This window comes from Lissotriton vulgaris, chromosome 6 (assembly GCF_964263255.1).
Source record: "Lissotriton vulgaris chromosome 6, aLisVul1.2, whole genome shotgun sequence".
Taxonomy (NCBI): domain Eukaryota; kingdom Metazoa; phylum Chordata; class Amphibia; order Caudata; family Salamandridae; genus Lissotriton; species Lissotriton vulgaris.
In genome coordinates this window covers 980618718-980638525 of record NC_141694.1, presented here as the reverse complement: position 1 = coordinate 980638525, position 19808 = coordinate 980618718, and the positions used below count along the sequence as shown (strand labels likewise).

General features: G+C 43.7%; 1 protein-coding gene across 1 annotated transcript in view; it reads left to right on the top strand.

Annotated features, from left to right (window-relative positions):
• The window catches only part of C6H6orf58 (chromosome 6 C6orf58 homolog), a 951187-nt gene that overhangs the window by 470870 nt on the left and 460509 nt on the right, over positions 1 to 19808 (top strand). The window contains exon 4 of the mRNA XM_086927013.1: positions 18799 to 18917. Coding sequence (XP_086783139.1) covers positions 18799 to 18917 — 119 coding nt within the window. The remainder of the gene's footprint in view (positions 1 to 18798; positions 18918 to 19808) is intronic.

Sequence of the window (19808 nt, the reverse complement as noted above, 5' to 3'; positions counted from 1 at the left end):
TACAACAAAATGTAATGTATGTCAGAGAGCGGCTATGGAGAGATGAGATGCACTGTTGGAGAGTGGAGCTGAGGGAATTCAAGGAGAAGGAGGCCATGGGGGGTGGCAAAATAGACTGATACACTGTCTGAACACAGATAGTTTTTCTTGATTTGGGCAGTGCCTGCTTTGAGCTTCCTCTCTTATCACAACCTTTGTAGTGTATACATCCAGTTGAAATGAATCTGCAATACCTCGATTTCAACCAAAGTTGCAGAGCTGCGTGGAAAGATTTACACATTTCTGGTTAAAAAAAAATCACATATCACTGAAATTACCCAAAAGCTTTTGGTGGTGGAAGTGTTATATACGGTGACTTAGTGCAAGGTCATGATAACAGGAAATGACCAGATAACCCCAGTTTGCAAACTTAATATTTTAGCATACTGGCGGCGAGTGACCACTGCCATAATTAACATGAGCCAATAATATTACCAATATAATGCCTTAGCAGTCTGTGAGCTGAAAAAAACACAACTATATATCTGAAAGACTGCCCTCATTAAAACATCCCGACGATCAACCAAACTATCCGGGGAGATATAGGTAGGAATGTAAAAGAGCAGCAGGTATGTTGCAAAAGCATTTATGTGCTGCCAGAGGGCGCATCTACCAAAAATACATACAATATAAGCACCTATGGAGAAAAGAGCAAAGTGTAGACTGAATAACTCCCTTTCAGTCCAGCTATATGACAGTACAAAACAGTCTAAACATTGACAAGAAATTGTAGCAATAATTTATTCAATCAATATATATTCATTTTCAAAATTACATCAGACTTAAATACAAACACTAAGGAACTGTTTATTGAAGAGATTGCTATGGGAAGGCACATAGGCCCTCAGTGTAAGTTGCCCAATAAAAAGGTGTGATAATAATCCATTCTGGTTTAATGATATTATATTACTTGACCTTTAAATGATTTTTAAAGTTTCCTATCTGGAATGAGTAATAATGTGGAAATCGTTGTTACAACGTCGATGTCTGAATGCAGTTCTGAAGTCTATCCCATTTTATGTGAACATGTTACATCATGTTTGATCTCATGGATTTATCCCTATATCACATTCAGTAATACATTGTGTGGTTATATTAAATGCAGTATTATCTCCTGACTCAAAGTTCAGGGTCTATATTGGCATTAAGATGCTAGTCATAATGATGCCCCTAAGATATTTCTTTGATCTTTTTACTAATAGTATTTAAAAATATTTTCAAAATTTTAGGGTTGGTAGGGAGATGATTCTATAGAGAAGCAGCATAGTTTTGTTCCCTTAATGATGTCTCTCACTTGATGGAACTTTTAGAGATGTACTCTTGAGGATCTCTCATGTTATGTCCTTCTAAAGAGCACTTAACTTCATTGTGAACATAGCTCGCGTGTTACCAGCAACATTATGCTGATGATCTTCTAATCACAACCTTTTTGTAGTATTTGATCTCTTACAGGAAAAAAATATGCTATTTCTCATTCCATTGAATAGTTCAAATACGCAATTTTCCACTGGAGAGTAATTAATTAGTGATACGTTTTACATTTGCCTGTTCTATTAATAAGTCATGGTATGTATGGATTTACCAATCAAGATGAGAATAACCTTCAATGTATTCCATAAATCATATTACGATTTCAATATGACTTTAAGGTGTGCCACCCCTGCAGGTTACAATAGCAGAGTTACAGTAAGAGTTGAATGCATTTTAGCAACTGATGCCATGAAAAATATTGATTATTTTACCCCACAGTAACATCATTTAACCACCTAATTGATGCATGGATTGACTATCATAAGTTGCCCATCTTTAGTGCCCTGTTCACTATTTCGCCCCAGTTATAGTTCTGTTATAATTTTGCCCAGTGGTCGTGCAGCGATTTCCCCTGTGGAATGGGATTTTTTTACCTAATGCTTGTTCAATGTTTATCCTAGTATAGTGGCATCAGGCCATGTCATGCTAAGCAGTTACTAGCATTTATACAGCACTCATGACCCATTTGAGTGGCCTCCTCTACCACAGTAAGTATTCCAAGAAGGTTCAGCACAGTGATTGTATTGAGGCTTTTTGTAGTTATGACCTCAGAAAAGTTATGTTGCCAGAGGAGTGTCTCGTTGATTGCAGACCTCTCTCTCCTAATGGCACTATTGGCTCTGCAGAGTTGAGAGTTACAGTCTGCTTCACCTCCCTTTCGGCTTTCCTGCATGTGCAGCACTAAGTCTTTGTGCTAGGGAGAAGTTTTCTCTTTCCGCAAGCTTCAGTCATCTCAGCTATAGAAAGATCATCACATCACCTAACTGGATTGGACAATGAGCCTGTGCCTTGAAGCATTTAGCCAATTACTAGCTGTAGTGTTACCTTCTCCTCAGGATGGTCAACATTCTAGCGTTTTATCATCCAAAAAACATTAGGGTATGCTCATCAAAGAATGCAGTGTAAACTGCAAAGTTACATGTCACTCATCTATTCAGAGACATTACTTGTTTAGTCTGGCCCAGTTCTGGTTATAATAAAAACCCAGATACTTTCAGAACTCCAGGCAAAGGATATGACACTCTAGCGTTTTTTAGCGTTTTAAACTTTTATTATCTATTGAACTTAGATAACTTTGGATTTCATCCTCATTAAACGTCAATTACTTTGCAATTCATCTAAACACCTGGATTTACTAGTATATATTTGGCGAAAGGAGTCTGTTACCAGATGCTTTCATTAGGAATTAGTTGTAAATAAAAAAATGTTTTTGGTGATTTGGATATTTATTTAGTGAAGTGAGGACCCATTCTGGTTCTCAAAGGCCTGGTAACCATACCAGCTTTACATTTGAATAGAGCTGCCTCCTCCTCTGATATTCCAGCACTTATTACTTGACCCAGCGGGGGTCATCCAAGAATTCATAGCCTACTGATGCTCTCCTTTCGACAGGTGAAGAATTTCAGGGGCACTCGGATTATCGCGTTTTAGTTAAAGTGGTTCTCCTTGTAAATAAGCCATGGCTTAGAGATGCCGGGTGATAATTCAGCGTGGGACTCTTGAATTCAGTGATGCTTGGACTGGCGAGTAGAGAGCCTTTTGCTAAGACATTGCCAATGTTCTTTTGTCTCTTAAACAAAAGAGGAGAGCTGCCCCACTCACCACTATACATTGGCTCACATCTATTTCCTATGATTTTTTTTGTTTTACAGCGAGCTTTTGTTCCAGGTGCTCAGAAACAAATATGAATGAATGAATAAATTAATGAACGAATGAACGACTAAATTAATGGAAAAAAATAAGTGGTACTTTTACCAACAACAGTTGGGGAGGGCCCCGAGCTCCAGGGGGGCCGGCAGCACTGTACCCTGATCTGAAAGCTCCTGAGTGAGTCCGAAGGGGGCCCCTTCCATGTACTTTGCAAGGGGCAACCTCAAGTTTCGTTACCCACTGGACAGCTGGCTGCCGGGTCAGTGTATCTAAATTGCCTTTATTCTGCTTTTAAAACACGCATGTTGTCTCGCGGCGATCTGCCCCTGGGCTTAATTTAAAGCACCCGTATTTTAAATCTAGTTTCTGCAGTCACATCGACCTCTGATCATTTGACAGAAGTCCGCTCCTACTGGGGATGTCGTTACCAAATGCTTGCTGTTGTAGTTTGCAAAAAAAGCTTTCTTTGTATGTATGTTTTTTTTTTAAATGTTTTGTTTTAGTTCAGTTTAATGTTGTGTTCGGGTGGGACCGGGGACCTTGAGAGATTCGTAGAAACATCAGTAAACTCAGCTGTCAGGGGGGGGGGGTAAAGGAAGGGGTTGGGGCCGCCTAGCCAGGGACATGTTTGGCATTTATTGCAGTTAGGCCCAACCAGGTGTGCATACATAAAATAGCAAAAATAATAAAAGCTACCGTCGCAAAACGCACAGAGCGTCATTTGTGAGTGGTTTTGTAGGCATACAAATATTGTAATTGTATTTATATAGCGCCTACAACTCCTGACGAGGTGTTGAAGATCCTTTAGGTGAGTAGCACGAATTATTGTATTTTATTATACAAAGAGCAAAGACAACAGATTCAATAACTGACAACCGGGGAAACTATTTGTAGTTCTATGGAGATGGCAATCTCTCACACCCCACACCCTGCAAACCTGTCCTTATTAAATTAATGATCAAGTTAGATTATAAAAAAAACGATAGGGCCTAGAAGAACAGTACGCACTGTCGTTATACATTGGAAGATAAACTGACAAAAGCCTGACAGAGTGGAGCGAAAGTTCTGCCAGTCCTCGGTACATCTGAAGCGCCAAGTAAAATAGCTTTTTTTTCTAGGATTTCTGTGCCCTGCGTTCTGCTTGTCATTTTCCAGACACTAACATGCTGTTGAATGAGAACACAGACTCCCCCATGGATGGCGTGAAGGAAGCAGGCGTTAAAACTTGCTCAGAAGTAACCAGAAGCTGTGTGGGGTCTTCTTTGTCAGAATGATCTGGCCTTGTCTGGGTGTGTGGCATTTTTGCCGGGCAATGCCCGTTTCCATGGGAAAGGAATTAGGGGCATCAGACGGCCTGACAATAAATAGGGTTCAGGCCGAGGAGAGGCAGGCCGCACTCTAAATGGGAAAGTCTACAGATCCCCAGGAAAACAAGCATTGGCATAGCTAATAGGTCTCGTATTTGGGACCTTATAAGTGTTTAGCCATGCAACAGTTGATGTTGTCGCACCAAGGATATTATGCTGCATAACAAAATACTTATAAGGTCCCAAAGGCGAGACCTATTGGCTATGCCAATGCTCGTTATATATGGGAATAATAACTGATTGACCCCAAGTCATGGGAACTCCCTCTGTAACTGCAGCATAAAAAACTCTAGTGAGTATCGGGCCCCATAGATCTGGCACTGTTTTATAGACATCTATGGGTACACCTTCTGGGCCTGGTGCTTTTCCCCCTTTGCTGCCTCGAATTCCTAACTCAACTTCATCAAGGATGATGTTTAGGAGAATAATGGGCCATTTGCTGGGATTTGTAAAATCCTCATCACCTTCATCGCATGACATAAAAATGCTAGAAAAATATAACACCCATTACTCACAAATAACATGGAAAAAAAGTTCAGGATAAGATTTAACAATATCCAAGAACAACTTGTTATTAGACGTACCCGCAGCCAGCGAAAGTTTATCCCACTCCTTCTCTTGGAGCTCCCTCTTCTTCTGTTTTAGGGCTAGTTTGTAATCTAAACTTAGATTTTGAACTAACGCTTTATCCCTGGGTCTACTGGAGAGTGCTTGTTTTAACTGGTTCAGCGAGTTGGTAGAAGTGTGGTTAAACCAACCCCTATTTTGAGTTTGCTTCCTACTCGGTCAATCAATCAATCAATCAATCAATCAATCAGAGTACTTGTAAAGCACGCTACTTACCCGTGAGGCTCCCAAGGTGCTGAGGGGGGGGGGGCTGCTACAGCAGGTCTTGCGAAGTCTTCTGAAGGTGAGTAGGTCGTGGGTCTGCTGCCGTATGTGGGTAGGGAGGGTGTTCTAGGTCTTGGCGGCGAGGTAGGAGAAGGATCTGCCACCGGAGGTTGTTCGTTGGATGCGGGGGACAGTGGCGAGGTCAAGGCTGGCGGAGCGGAGCGGGCGGGTGGGGGTGTGGAAGCTGAGTCTGCTGTTCAGGTAGGTAGGTCTGATGTTGTGGGGTGCTTTGTGTGTGTGGGTGAGGAGCTTGAAGGGGATCCTCTTATCGACGGGGAGCCAGTGTAGGTCTCTCAGGTGGGGGGTGATGTGGCTGCGGCGGGGGACGTTGACGATCAGTCTGGCGGAGGCGTTTTGGATGCGTTGTAGTCGTCATAGTTGTTTGGCTGGTATTCCTGCGTACAGTGCGTTGCCCTAGTCCAGTCTGCTACTAACGAGGGCCTGTGTCACCGTTCTTCTTGTTTCGGTCGGGATCCACTTGTAGATCCTGTGGAGCATGCAAAGGGTGTTGTAGCAGGAGGAGGAGACAGCGTTGACCTGCTTAGACATGGAGAGGGAGGAGTCGAGGATGAATCCTAGATTGCGTGCATGGTCTGTAGGTGTTGGTGCTGTTCCCAGTTAGGTCGGCCACCAGGAGTCATCCGGGGCTGAGGGGATGGACCGAGGATGAGGACCTCCATCTTGTTCGAGTTCAGCTTCAGACGGCTGATCCTCATCCAGTCGGCGGCGGCCTTCATTCCTTCGTGGAGGTTGGTTTTGGTGGTGTGTGGGTTCTTGGTGAGGGAGAGGATGAGCTGGGGGTCGTCGATGTAGGAGATGATGTTGAGGTTGTGATGGCGGGTCACTAGTGCGAGGGGGGCCATGTAGAAATTGAACAGCGTCGGGCTGAGGGATTAGCCCTGGGGGACGCTGCAGATGATGCCGGTGGCTTCGGCTCGGAAGGGTGGGAGGTGGACGCTCTGGGTTCTGCCGGTGAGGAAGGACGTGGTCCAGTCAAGGGCCTTCTCTTGGATTCTGGCTTCCAGGAGGCGTGATTTTAGAGTGCGATGGCAGACCGTGTCGAAGGCAGCTGACAAGTTCAGGGGGATGAGGGCTGTTGTTTCACCGTTGTCTAGTTGGCGCCTGATGTTGTCTGCGGCGGCGATGAGGGCTGTCTCGGTGCTGTGGTTTCGTCTGAATCTGGACTGGGACGGTTCCAAGATGTTGTTGTCTTCCAGGTGGCGGGCCAGTTGCATGTTGACAATTTTCTCGATGATCCTTGCCGAGAACGGGAGCAGGGAGATGGGCCTGAAGTTCTTGAGTTCCTTGGGGTCTGCTTTGGTCTTCTTGAGGAGGGCGCTGATTTTGGCGTGCTTCCAGCTTTCCGAGAATGTCGCTGTTTCAAAGGAGATGTTGATGACCTTCCGTAGTTGGGGTGCGATAGCTGCGTCTGCTTTGTTGAATACGTGGTGTGGGCATGGGTCAGACGGAGATCCTGAGTGGATGGAGTTCATCATCCCTTTTGTATTGCTTTGTTCGCCCTAAGTTGGCAGGGTATGCTCAGACGTGAGTCCCTTGCTCACTTGGCCACTGGATTCAAGATAGCCTGGCGGATGAGGTTTATGAACCCGAAACCGGTCCCAGGATGCTTGTTTCTGGTCCAGGGAAGACATGGCTTGGAAGTTCGGCCTGGACTGTTCCCATGAGGCACAGGGTCAGACTGATTTGCATATGGCCATGTCTGAACTGGGGTGGCTGAGTGAGCTAAAGAATGGTGATGGATTAAACCCAGATCAGTTGACTGGGGGTGAGTGTTTGATTTTCTCAAACGCTCCGTCCATCATTCCCTTTTGTATCGCTTTGTTCACCCTAAGTTGGCAGGGTATGCTCAGACTTGAGTCCCTTGCTCACTTGGCCACTGGATTCAAGATAGCCTGGCTGATGAGGATTATGAATCCGAAACCGGTCCCAGGATGCTTGTTTCCGGTCCAGGGAAGACATGGCTTGGAAGTTCGGCCTGGACTGTTCCCATGAGGCACAGGGTCAGACTGATTTGCATATGACCATGTCTGAACTGGGGTGGCTGAGTGAGCTAAAGAATGGTGATGGATTAAACCCAGATCAGTTGACTGGGGTGAGTGTTTGATTTGCTCAAACGCTCCGTCCATCATCCCCTTTTGTATCGCCTTGGATGGAGTTCATGACCTTGCATGTCTCGTCGTCGTTGACGTTGGACCAGGAGGTCAGGCGGTTGGCGCTGGTGGTGTTCACAGGGGGGGTGGAGTCTGGCGTAGTCGGGGCGCTCGTGGTGTTGAAGCTGTCGTGGATGTCAGCGATCTTGCAGTGGAAGAAGATGGCTAGTGAGTCGCACAGTTCTTGTGAGGGCGGGATGTCGTTGGCATTGGCGCTGGGGTTGGAGAGTTCCTTTACGATGCTGAAGAGCTCTTTGCTGTTGTGCACGTTATTGTCCAAGCGGTCTTTGAAGGAGGATCTCTTGGCTAGTCTGATGAGGTGGTAGTGTTTGCGGGTGGCGTCCTTGTGGGCTCTGTGGTTGTCCGGTGTGTGTTCGTGTAGCCATGTCTTCTCTAGTTTTCGGCATGTGCATTTGGAGGTCAGGAGCTCGTTGTGTACCGTGTGGCTCTCTTGTTGGTGTGGCTGTTGGAGGGTTTCTTGAACGGGGCGAGGGTGTTGGCGCAGTCGTCGATCCACTGTCTGAGGTTGCGGGCTGCGGCATGAGAGTTGTTGGGGTCGGTGGGTGGGTTCTTGGCGAGGGAGGTGAGCAGCCGGTCTTCAGTGACTTTGCTCCAGCAGCGGTGAGGCAGCTGTTGGGTGCAATGGGGCATGGTTGGTTTCTTGAAGTTGAAGTGGATGCAGCGGTGGTCGTTTAAGTGGAGTTCAGTGGTGTAATCGAAGGCGACGTGGAAGCCTGTGGAGAAGATGGGGTCAAGCGTGTGGCCAGCGGCGTGGGTGGGTGTGGTGATGAGTTGTCTGAGGGTGAGGTTGGCGAGGTTGTTGATCAGGGTGGCGGCGTTGGCGTTGTTGTTGTTCTCGAGGTGGAAGTTCAGGTCCCCGAGGAGGATGTCATCCATGGAGGCGAGTGCGTGGGTGCTGGCGAGGTCGGCGATGGAATCGCTGAACTGAGCCCGGAGTCCGGGTGGTCTGTAGATGAGTGTTCCTCTGAGGGTGGTGTTGGGGTCGGTGTGTATCCGGAAGTGCAGGTGTTCGGCGGTGTTGAGGGTGTCGTCTGCGTGGATGGCGACTTTGAGGGTTGACTTGTGGATGATGGCTATTCCTCCTCCGATTCCGTTGGCGCGATCCCTGCGATGATCTTGTAGCCGTCCGGAATGGCTATGGCGATGTCGGGCGCTGAGGAGTCGTTCCACCAGGTCTCGGTCAGGAAGGCCACGTCTGGGGCGGAGGTGTCGAGCAGATCCCATAACTCGACAACGTGTTTGCGTGCAGAGCAGGTGTTGAGGAGTATGTAGAGGAGGTGGTTGGGTCCAGTCCTTGGAGGTTTGGTGTTTCTGTCGCAGGTGAAGCTGCAGGTGCGGCAGGAGAATGGTCCGTTTTAGGGCGGCCTGGAAGCAGGTGTGGTTTCGGCTGGCGTTGAGTGCGTGGATGGTGCTGGCGTTGTCGTTTTCTGGTGTCGTGGCGTTCGCAGGGTCCAGGGGTTCTGGCGCTGGGTGCGGTCCAGGCGCGGACGGGCGCAGACGGGCTTGCCTTTGGCGCGCCAGTGGCGCGTCCGCTGCACGGCCGCTTCTCAGCCTGCAAAAAGGAGGCTTGGGAGGGAGGAGCAGCTGGGAGGTGGGAGCCAGGAGGCCAATGGGTGTGCTGGGGGGCGGTGGTGCGAATAATAGCTTATCAATGGTATTGTTAATTTTACAAACATTAGTTAATATCGTTGCCGGTTCAACCTCCATTTCAAGACTGTCATATATCTCCTTACCTCATTCTATAACAATATATTTTTAAATGTTAACTTAGTACCTTTCCACCTAATACTGTTGCCCTTTGGTCTACACTGGGTAATATTGCCAGTAACCGTATGTTGTATTACAATTTTATTTCCCCATACAACCATTGGCATGATAATACAATTGTGATCACTAAGCAACAATTCGGCAATCCATGGGGTAGTACATAAATGTAGAATATTTGCGGATACTAAAACATGGTCAATCGAGGTATTGGCATTTCTTCCAGTGAAGGTTGGTATCTCCCTCCCATACCCATCCTGTGCACATTGCATTAAATCAAGGTCATATTTCGCCAAAATTGTATTTAAGGTACCTCCATAGATGTTGTGCGGGAAGTGTATACAATCACCCCCTTCATCACTCCTAAACCCACAAACTTTAGTCATGGACAGTGTACAAATTAGAGTATTAAAATCTCCGACCCATATAATAGCAAGGTTTGTATTTACTGCTGTAGACAGATTATCTATTTCGCTCTCTAAATCAGTAACTACTGTGTGACGAGTTGTGTCAAAAATGTTATTATAAAAGTTAATCAGTAAGACGTTCCAGCCGTCTCTATGATGTAGCCGAAGTATCAGCGAGTGGTATCCTACTTGGATTACCCTTTTAACTACCACAGGCAATTTATTTGACAGAAGAATTAACAATCCACCCTTCATTCTGCCAGCCATAGAGGGTGTAGCTAATAAATCATAGGAAGTAAACCCTGCAAAATAAACATGATAAATACTCCAAGCTTCTTGTAGACAAATTATGTCATGTTTATTAATAAAATCCACCCAGCCCAACGTGTCCTTTGTGCTTGCCAGTCTGGCTATATTCCAAGTAACGATGGTATAGCTGTTAGCTGTGGAATTCCCTGTACTATTAATAAATTGTTCACTTATGCCCATACTAACGTCTTCAACCAGTAGTTGAGGGATTCATTATGGGCGAGTTTATATCTTTTTCCGTAGATATCTCTTTATTTGCATCCGAATGGACATCTAGACTGACCTCAGTTTCATACTCATTAAATAGGGAGAAAAACTGATTTATAACCTGAGGTAAAAATTTGGGTGAGGTTAAATTAGGCTCAACAATATTAAATACACTAACTCCTATCAGCCCTGCTCCCGTCAACCCGATTCCTTCCAGTTCCACCTCCCCAACGGGTAGATGGGCAGTGCTCTGTCAATCATTATCTTCAAGAGTACTGAGTGGTTGAAATCTATTAAAAGTAGATAATGCATAGTATGGCTGGGCAAGCACTGCTGGTTTGGTTCTGCATATCTCCTGATCTCCTCCTCTATTGGGTATAGGCCTTAGGTGTCTATAGAAAAAGCCTAGAGGTAAAAGTCCTACATTAGAATCAATGTGTGAAGTTACATCCGCTCTTTCCAGCGAGATCCTGGCAAAATTGGAGTTCCTAAAGTTAATAATTATACAATCGCATTGCAATGTCTTTCTTAAGGTTCCGATCCCGTTCACTCTTCTGGTTAAGAGTATCTGGTCAGCGTGATCCACTGGGTAACCACAATTCTTATTTAACCAATACACCACTTTATTTTTTAGTGTATCATCCATTTCCTTTTGGTCAGGCTCAAGTTGGGGTACATTCACCAAAACTGCCACGTATGGGCAGCATTCTGGGGGTAAGTTTATCGACATACAATTTCTTTACTCTGGTACGCATTTCTCCCTTAGTTTGTTAGGGGCCTGGGGCAGGCTCAATTGCTCACAGTCATTTTCTGTCTAGGGTCTGTTGCAATCATGTTGGCACCTATTTTGGGCGCTTCCAGGTTGCTCCCTTGGCCCCCACAAACCTTATTAGCCCTATTGTTGGTGCTTAGGGTACTAGTTAATGTGTTAGCGGCTATTATCCTTTGTTGTAATTGTTCATGTGGTCCCCCCTGTGGCCCATTTGCATTCTCGCTTGTGTTTTCACTAATACGTTTTAATAAACAGCTACGTTTAACCCCTTCTCCATTAAGTTTGTCTAATTGGTCATGGAGTGGTTTAATTGATGCTTCTAATTTTTGGGTTAAAAGGGCTACGATATGATTAATTTGCACGTTCGTCAAAGGCCCTATATCGGGGGGTTTTCCCTGTGCCCTGACACTAGTATTCAGTAGTGGGCCTTTCTTACTTTTACTTATGGTCCCTGTTTTCACTTGACTTTTTCTACAACCCTCATCCTTTTTAGTGTAGGTGAATCACCAGGTGAAGGCGGTCGTGGCGCATCAGATAATGTAAGTAAATCTGTATCAAGGTTCTGAGTACTCACTATTATCGGGGGGCACTTTCTTGCTCATCACTTGGGACGCTCTCTACTTCATACTGTTGAATCCCACATTCCAACCCAACTATTTCTTCCACCCCGTGCCTGCACCTAATGAAAGACGACGTTCCGCCCTATCTATTTCGTCATTAATAGCGCTAACCACTCGTACCAAGTAGGAATCACTAGTGGAGCACGAGGGGTCAGCTGCAGCTTTATGGTTTTTTTGCAGTTTGCGTTACAACATCCTAATACTTACTACAGTATCACTGTTTCTTTAGGATGAAAGAGTCGCAGGATAAGATGCAAAAGATGCCCAATACAAAGCGTGCCGTGTGCAAAACTGCAAAGTGCAAAACTGCAAGGTGCAAGCGCTGTGAAGTGCGGGGTGCAAAAGTACAAAGAGTACCTTAAAAGTGCGGGTGCAAAATACAGTACAGGTACCGGTACAGGTACCTCAGAACTGGGTATAGTAAAAAGGGCTAGGTACCAATATAATCAATAGAATCAAGTTAAAAAACCCATCAATTCATGCTGATATATAACATTTGCACATAATTCAATACACAAGAAATAAAATATAATATGCGACACAGACCCTAGCTAAAACATGTAGCTATCTTACTTAGAAATTTAACCAAGATTAAAATTATTGTGTCTCAGTCTGTAAAAAAAAAAAGAAAAATTGGGACCGCCTGATTAAGAAGGATATATTCCTTCCCCGATTATCTCACCGCCTTTCTGCTCTTCTGAGTTATTAGGGGAAGTTATGCAACCGGAGTTCAGATTACTCTACGAATATTAAATGTTCCAGCCAATCTCCAGTTTCCAAGATCGGTAAGTCACAGTTTTTAAAGGCCATAAGGGGTGGCCCTGCCCCTGCCACAATCTGGTGCAGATGGGCCCGCCCTTGGCCCGGGCTTTGCCCGCGCGCGGCCCAGGTATGCCCGCGTGCGTCATGCGCTGCAGGAATGCTGCCGATTTTATATACGCCTCTGGGCGCAAGGGACTCGCGTTGGTGCCTTTCTGGCTATGCCTGCTGGGGAATGAACCCCCCCCCCCCGGTGTCCGGTCCTCTCCGTGGACCTGCAGGCATAATCAAGAGACTACCGCACTGCGGGGGTGCTGCCGATGTTATATGCGCCTCTGGGTGCAAGGGACTCGCGTTGGCGCCTTCCTGGCACTATGCCTGCTGGGGAATTAAGTGCCCTCAGTGTCCGGTCCTCTCCGTGGACCTGCGAGCGTAATCATGAGGCTATAATGAATCAGCAGCCTGATTCCTCAAAGACCAGTTTTGCGAGTCTGTAATAGCGATTCATAAGGAATCGCTATTACAGACTCGCAAAACTGGATTCATGTAGGAATCGCAAAAAAAAATGCGATTCCTACACATTCATTATTTGTGATTAGCAAATTGCTAATCGCAAATAAGGAATACCTCCCCATTCATTCCTATGGGCCAAAAGGCCTATAGGAATGAATGGGGAGTATTCCTTATTTGCGATTAGCAATTTGCTAATTGCAGATAAGATAGCGATTTAAAGGGTGCTAGGGGTGTCCAAAGGACACCCTGTAGCACCCCAGAAACAAAATCTACATTGGTGATGCGCACACACATGTCCAAAGGACATGTGTGTGCAACATGCAACTTAGAAAAATGCTTTTAAAAGCATCTTTCTAAGTTTTCGCTATTTACCACGAGGTTTGACCTCGCGGTAAATAGCGGCCCAAAATTGCGATTTCGCAATTTGAAAATGGATGATGAATTGCATTTAAGGAATCTCAAATGGAGATTCCTTAAATGTAATTCCTCGCAAATTTGCGAAATCGCTATTACCGATTTTTGCATTTGGGATGATGAATCCCAAATGCAAATATTGCGCTCGCAAAGGGCCAGATTCTGAGAATCTGGCCCTTTGCGAGCGCAATTCACCTTCATGAATCTGGCTGTAAATTCCTTGTAAAATAATGACGCCAGGTTGTGGAGTGAACATTGGAGAGTGAATGGATATAACCAATAACCAGTATTCGTCAAGAAAACAGATCTACTATTGATGAAACCTAAATGTTTGAGAAATCATAACACCACTTGTATTAGGGCTTTTTGCTACAAAACAAATGGCATGTTTTTAATACTATGCTAAAGTTGTAAAATTAAAAACTGGATGGTTCTGTCATCCACTCGAATAATATTTTAACCTTTTCAACTGTGCAATTAAGCTAGTTCATTGTGTTCCATATCATCCATTTCCATACGCCTCCAGCCTTTTTTAGGTCGACCCTGAATCAGCGCACATGCGCTGCTCTGCGAGACTTGTTGCAGTGGAGTATGCTAGAGAAGCCCCGCCCACTCTCCGCCCTTATTTGTCATTGGCTCATGTCATTGTCCTTCCTAAATGCTGTCTTGCGAGTCGTTATTAGGCTTGTTAGTGCCTCCTTAGTACCGCCTTGTCTGCATTTGTAATCTCCCATGGCGACGGGCCCCTTTACTTTGGATGCGTCACGGAATGTCTTAATTAGTCTAAAGCACTCTTTTCTTTGATGCGCTTCTCCTACTGCAGTCAAGACGTGCTTCCCTCACCATGCCCACTTTCACTTTCAAGCATCCCCTGACAGTGGCTTCCGCTTTTTTTAAGTGAAATAGGTCTCACATTTACAAGAGTTTGAACTATTGACATTTTAAATTACAATAGCTTAAACTCTCGTAAATGCGAGATCTATTGCATTGGAAATGCTTTTTTTTTTATACGAGACCGCAACTGCACTCGTAAGAATTAGCATGTTTATATAACAAGAGCATCCTGCGCTAACGAGTGACGTAGTAGTCTTTCTTCCCTTTTTCCACATTTTGGAGATGGGAGATAGATTCATACAGCTCAGAGCATTTAACTGAGTGAGCACTCTAGCTTTTACTGGTCACATGCTTGATTGAAATTGGCAGCGTCAGTACTGGTAGGTAACCGGAGAGTGTACCTATTCCTGTAGCTATCCCGTTGTTTAAGTTGTACTGTTATGCCCACGTTTACCTTCCGTGATCGTTTAGAAGGAGCGGATGGCACACTTTTTGCTTTGCACCAGTGAACGTCATCTTTGTAACTTTTATTGCTTTTGGTTATGGGTTATGTCTGGACCAAGCTGCAAGGGATTTCAGAGGTGAACATGGGCGTCTCTCGCAGTTATATTGCAAAATTGAAATTATATTGAATAGCATGTCTGATTGACGTGAGCAGAATATTAATGTTAAAACGGATTGAGTTTGGGCTGAAGGCAATATCATGGGCTTTAATTATTCATATTTTATGTCTGAGCGCCTGTGGGTCAGAAAGAAAGGTGAGGAACGGGTATCATATTTGTATAAATCAAAATATGAACTTTAAACCCTGCCCCGGTTTAAAAGCGACATGTCTCTTTCAGCGCCCTTAACTGATTCAGCTTTCATACAGCGGCTTGTAGCCATTCAAGCAGTTTAGCAAGACTGTAAATAATAGTATTTTATTATCACTTGTCTTAATCGCACGCATTTAGTGACTCCCAAAAGAATGAAGGGCTTGGTTGGCCATAACATTTAAGATTCACATTTTCCTTAAGACGACAGCAATAACAACATCAAGACATTGAAATATCCCTCCAGCTATATCTAGTTGCTGTGTTTATTCCCCACAGTTTAGATGGTTAAGGCGCATGCTCTTGATGTTTGTGTCCAGCAGGTCTAAGGTGATAGTATATCTTTAATAGTTAATGCACTTGCTACAGTGACCTTTGTGTAACCTGCAGGCCAAACGTTTATATCAACGTTATATAGCACATGCGTTGTTTGATGTGCCCACAGCAGAATGCTAAAGATAAACTGTGTCTCACAGATTTGAATTGCTCTAAGATGATGTATAGCTTATTTGTGCTTGATGCAATGAGCCTGCACATCGCTAGATCCAATCCTGACTGAATAACTCCTTGAATTAAGCTCCCTCAACAAACTGCTTGCATGTAATCTTTAAGGTCTATGTTTGAATCCCAGCTGACTTTTTCATTCTTACAGACAATTACTCTTTAAAGTCCATCTATCTGATACTGCTATTTCTAGCCATATGTTTGGTTTCTTGCGCTTTCCATGACAAAATAGTTTTATGGGAGAATTCATGCTATATTGGCTTACTTGAAGGAAGTATACAGTGGTAAAAACGGAAGAAAGGTAATTTGAAACTTTGATTCACCAAGAGCTGTTCACTTGGGCACAACTAGACCTGATATTCTGGGGGAGGAGCTATCCTTAGAGACAATAAAACAAAATAGAGTGGTAAGCTGTGCATATTGAACATATTGGTCAAACTCCATATAATTATAACAAAACAAAAAATGTGGATTTGTCAGTGTTGTTAACAGACTAACGATGGACCTCTCTAAAAAGGGGAATGAGTGATTTGACAACCAAAAAGCAACTTCTACTGATTTCAATCCAAAGCGATTTAGAGCCAGTTTTTGCAACGTTATTTCAAGATGATAATCCCTTGGTGCTAAGGCTCTTAAAAAATAAATAAATAATAACACTTCTGAAATAATAAGCTTGTGACATTTTTTATTCCATCTTCAGAAAGAGGCTACTGTCTTGCTATTGATCTAAGGTGCATTTTCAGTTCTCTCATCAGAACGTTGCGAAAATGCTTGTTTGAAGCCAGACACATATTATCGAGCTTAGTGGGTTAACTTGCCAAATTTTTGGAAGTGTGACAAGCAGAACTTGGGTTTTATTGCTGATACATCTTCCATTTCTCCTGAGAGTGTCAGTCAGTTAGCAATATGATTACCCTTCAATTACTCTGCCAGAAATCTGAGCTACTCTAAATGCAAATAGTTGTTGTTAGCATCCCACATTGAGCAGTCCTCATATGAGATAACTGAGCTACATCCAGGGAGAAATCTAACCAGATGTAAAAAACTGGCAAAAAGGTAGCCACCTTTTGCGTCACAGGACCCTCTACTACAAAACCTTGTATCATACCGGCATTTTTTGGATCATACTGGCACTTACTCCCTTTTGTCTTGCGTGACGTTGTACTACACCGACATTTGCCTCCTTTTACCTCACAAGATCCCTTATCACTTCGGCCTTTATTGCCTCCTACTACATTACAACATTCTACCTCACTGGACCTATTACCACCCCATTTTGCTGCTTTTTACCTCACAGGGCCTTTTACCACACAGGACCTTTTACCATACCGGCACTTGCTGCCTTTTTCATCACAGAATCTTGACTACACAGCATTTACCTCACAGGATCTTTTATCAACCAGTAGTTACCGTCTTTTACCTCACAGGATCTTTTACTACTCCAGCATTTCATTTACCGCATTCTTCTACCCAGCAAACTTTTACTGGACCAGTATTTGCCTCTTTCTACTTCACGGGGGCAGGAAGCGGGAACTTTTACCACACAAGATCTTTCACCTCACTGTAACTCGCCGCTTTTTACATCACAGAACCGTTACCACACCTGCATTTACACCTTTTACCTCATGGAACATTTCACCACACAGGACCTTTCACCAGACCGGCATTTATTGCCTTTCACTACACAAGGACCTTTTACCTCACGGGAACTTTTAAGTCCCTGGTCTTTCATACGTTTACACCAAGGGGCGATTTACTATACGATATTCATCCCCTTTTAACACAGAAGACCTTTGATGTAAGGGACATTTTCCACCTTCGTCACACAGGAATGTTGCTACGCGAATGTTTCCCCCATTTTTAGGTCTCGCCTAAGCAGCCCATGCTGTACTCAAGTATGGACTTGAAGCTCCGCCCACTTTTCCCATGCCCATCTTTTTAATTGGCTCCCGTCAGCCTTGTCTCATCTTGTAACCTCCCGACAGGACACCCCCTGTTACGTATGATGTTACTGTGTAGGCTTTTATTACAGCCTACAGCACTATTTTTTTAAATGTTTTTCTCCTGCCTGCAACATGAAGTCTCGCAACGCTTTCTTTTGCGGCACGCCTCAGATGATATAATGGACGGTGTGCCTTTGGTTTGTTATTTGCGGCGCCGAACGCAGTCGCATTTTTTTTTCGTTTATTAACTTTTTTGATATAAAGCGCCCCATTATGTGCTTTCATTGTAATGGCCCCTTTCTTTAGACGTGACTTGTTTAAAGAAAGGTGTGCAGCCGCTATTAAAGTGAAAGCGGGGAATGGAGCCTTTTTCCCTAAAAAAGGATTTGTTTGTCAATTTGAGAAACAAATGCTTTTTTTGTTGTAAAAGCGCCCCATGCTGCGCTTTGACTTTAATGGCGGTTGCACACCTTTCTTTAGATGAGCTGCATCTAAACAAATGGGCACAGACACCATTAAAGTGAAAGTGCGACATGGGGTGCTTTTACAAAAAGTAAAATTTGTTTTTTAACTTGACAAACAAATGATATTTATTTTTTGTAAAAGTGCCCCATACTACGCTTTTACTTTAATGGCAGCCATGCACCTTTCTTTAGATGCAGCTCGTCTAAAGAAAGGGGCGCGGCTGCCATTTAAGTGAAAGCGCGGCATATGGTGCTTTTACAAACAAGATTTGCAATGCAATAGATCTCACATTTGCGAGGTTTTAAGCTTTGGCATTATAAATGACGATGCCTTTTATTTATCTGTTTTGAAAATAAACACATAAATAAAAGGCATTGTCAATTTCAATGCTAATAGCTCAAACTCGCAAATTTGAGACCTATTGCATTGCAAATACTTGTTTCATTGTGTTGGAGTGCCAATAATCATTCTAAAAAATTAGGTTCCATTGCAGAAATAGTGTATTTAAAGCACAGAACACACTTGAAGTGATAACACTTCATACATTTCAATATGTACACAATAGGGAGCGTACATAAAGCGCACACACTGAATATCTCATTGACATCCAAATTAGCAGTTGCACACAGTATAGTTAGTGCTTCTCACACACGTGTATCAACCATTGTAGGATTATATGCCCCTGCACTCAAATCACAATTTATTGAAATGCTCACGTTCTAAATAACAGAAATGTAAGTAAACATATTTGTTTAGCATGCATTCTACACATAACGGAATAATGCGAATGATATGTCTTATTTCAGAAATTAATGTCAACCACACCAGTATCTGATGTTTCATCTGCTGTTGAAAAATTGCTGCACTACTTGTGGGACGCTCATGAGGCATCTATTGACTCAGCAGTTCAAAAATTCGAGAGCAGGTAATCTGAAATTCATTTGTACAAGCTACGTATACGCTTTATGTCATGCGCAACCTATTATCGAACAGAGGATATGGAACAAGAGGATACACAGAGGGCTCTTGAGAAAGCTAAACTTAACTTGTGGGTTATTCTGCATCTGTACTTTTTCTCCTACACGTTTGAACAGCTTTGCTATTTTTGGGTATTCATCATTTACAAGAGTTACTCAAAAGAGTAGGCTTACATGTGCTCACACCCGGATATAGGTTAGTAGAGACAGTAAAAAAGTCAAATACTGTAAAGTTACTACTAGTAATGACTCTACGACCGTGTTCAAACTTCTGCACAATTAGCAGCGACCTTTGTATTCGGAGCAAAGAGGTCCGTATAGTAAAGAGTTGGGATTTATAAAAGTAAATACTTAACTCTTTCTTACTCCTCCCTTAACACCCCCTCTTCAGACTTAAATCTTCCCTATTTTCCACCTGTACCTGCCACATTTACTTCTAAAACCTGTGTGTGCGGAGATCAGTAAGTAACGCCTATGTTTATTGTTGCTGCACTGATATTTCTTCTAGTACCTTTACATCTTCAACTTCTTTCAACTTGTGTTTAGCAGACTCAACTGTAATTTCAGAAATTGTAAATATATGTATGCTTTAAATATTTCTTGATCGCAATTGTATTAATTCTTCACGCGTCTTTTAACCGTTTTAGTTTTGGCATTGTTCGGCTGCAGTAGTTTTCTGGGTTTTATCTATATAAACCCTATAGACATGAAACTTGAATACAACCAACATATACTCAAATGAATAATGGTGAATTACAGGCCGCACCTCAGAGCGAAGCAGCAAACACAGTATAGGGTCGTCTTTTGGCTGCTGCTTATTTTCATCAACCTTATAAATG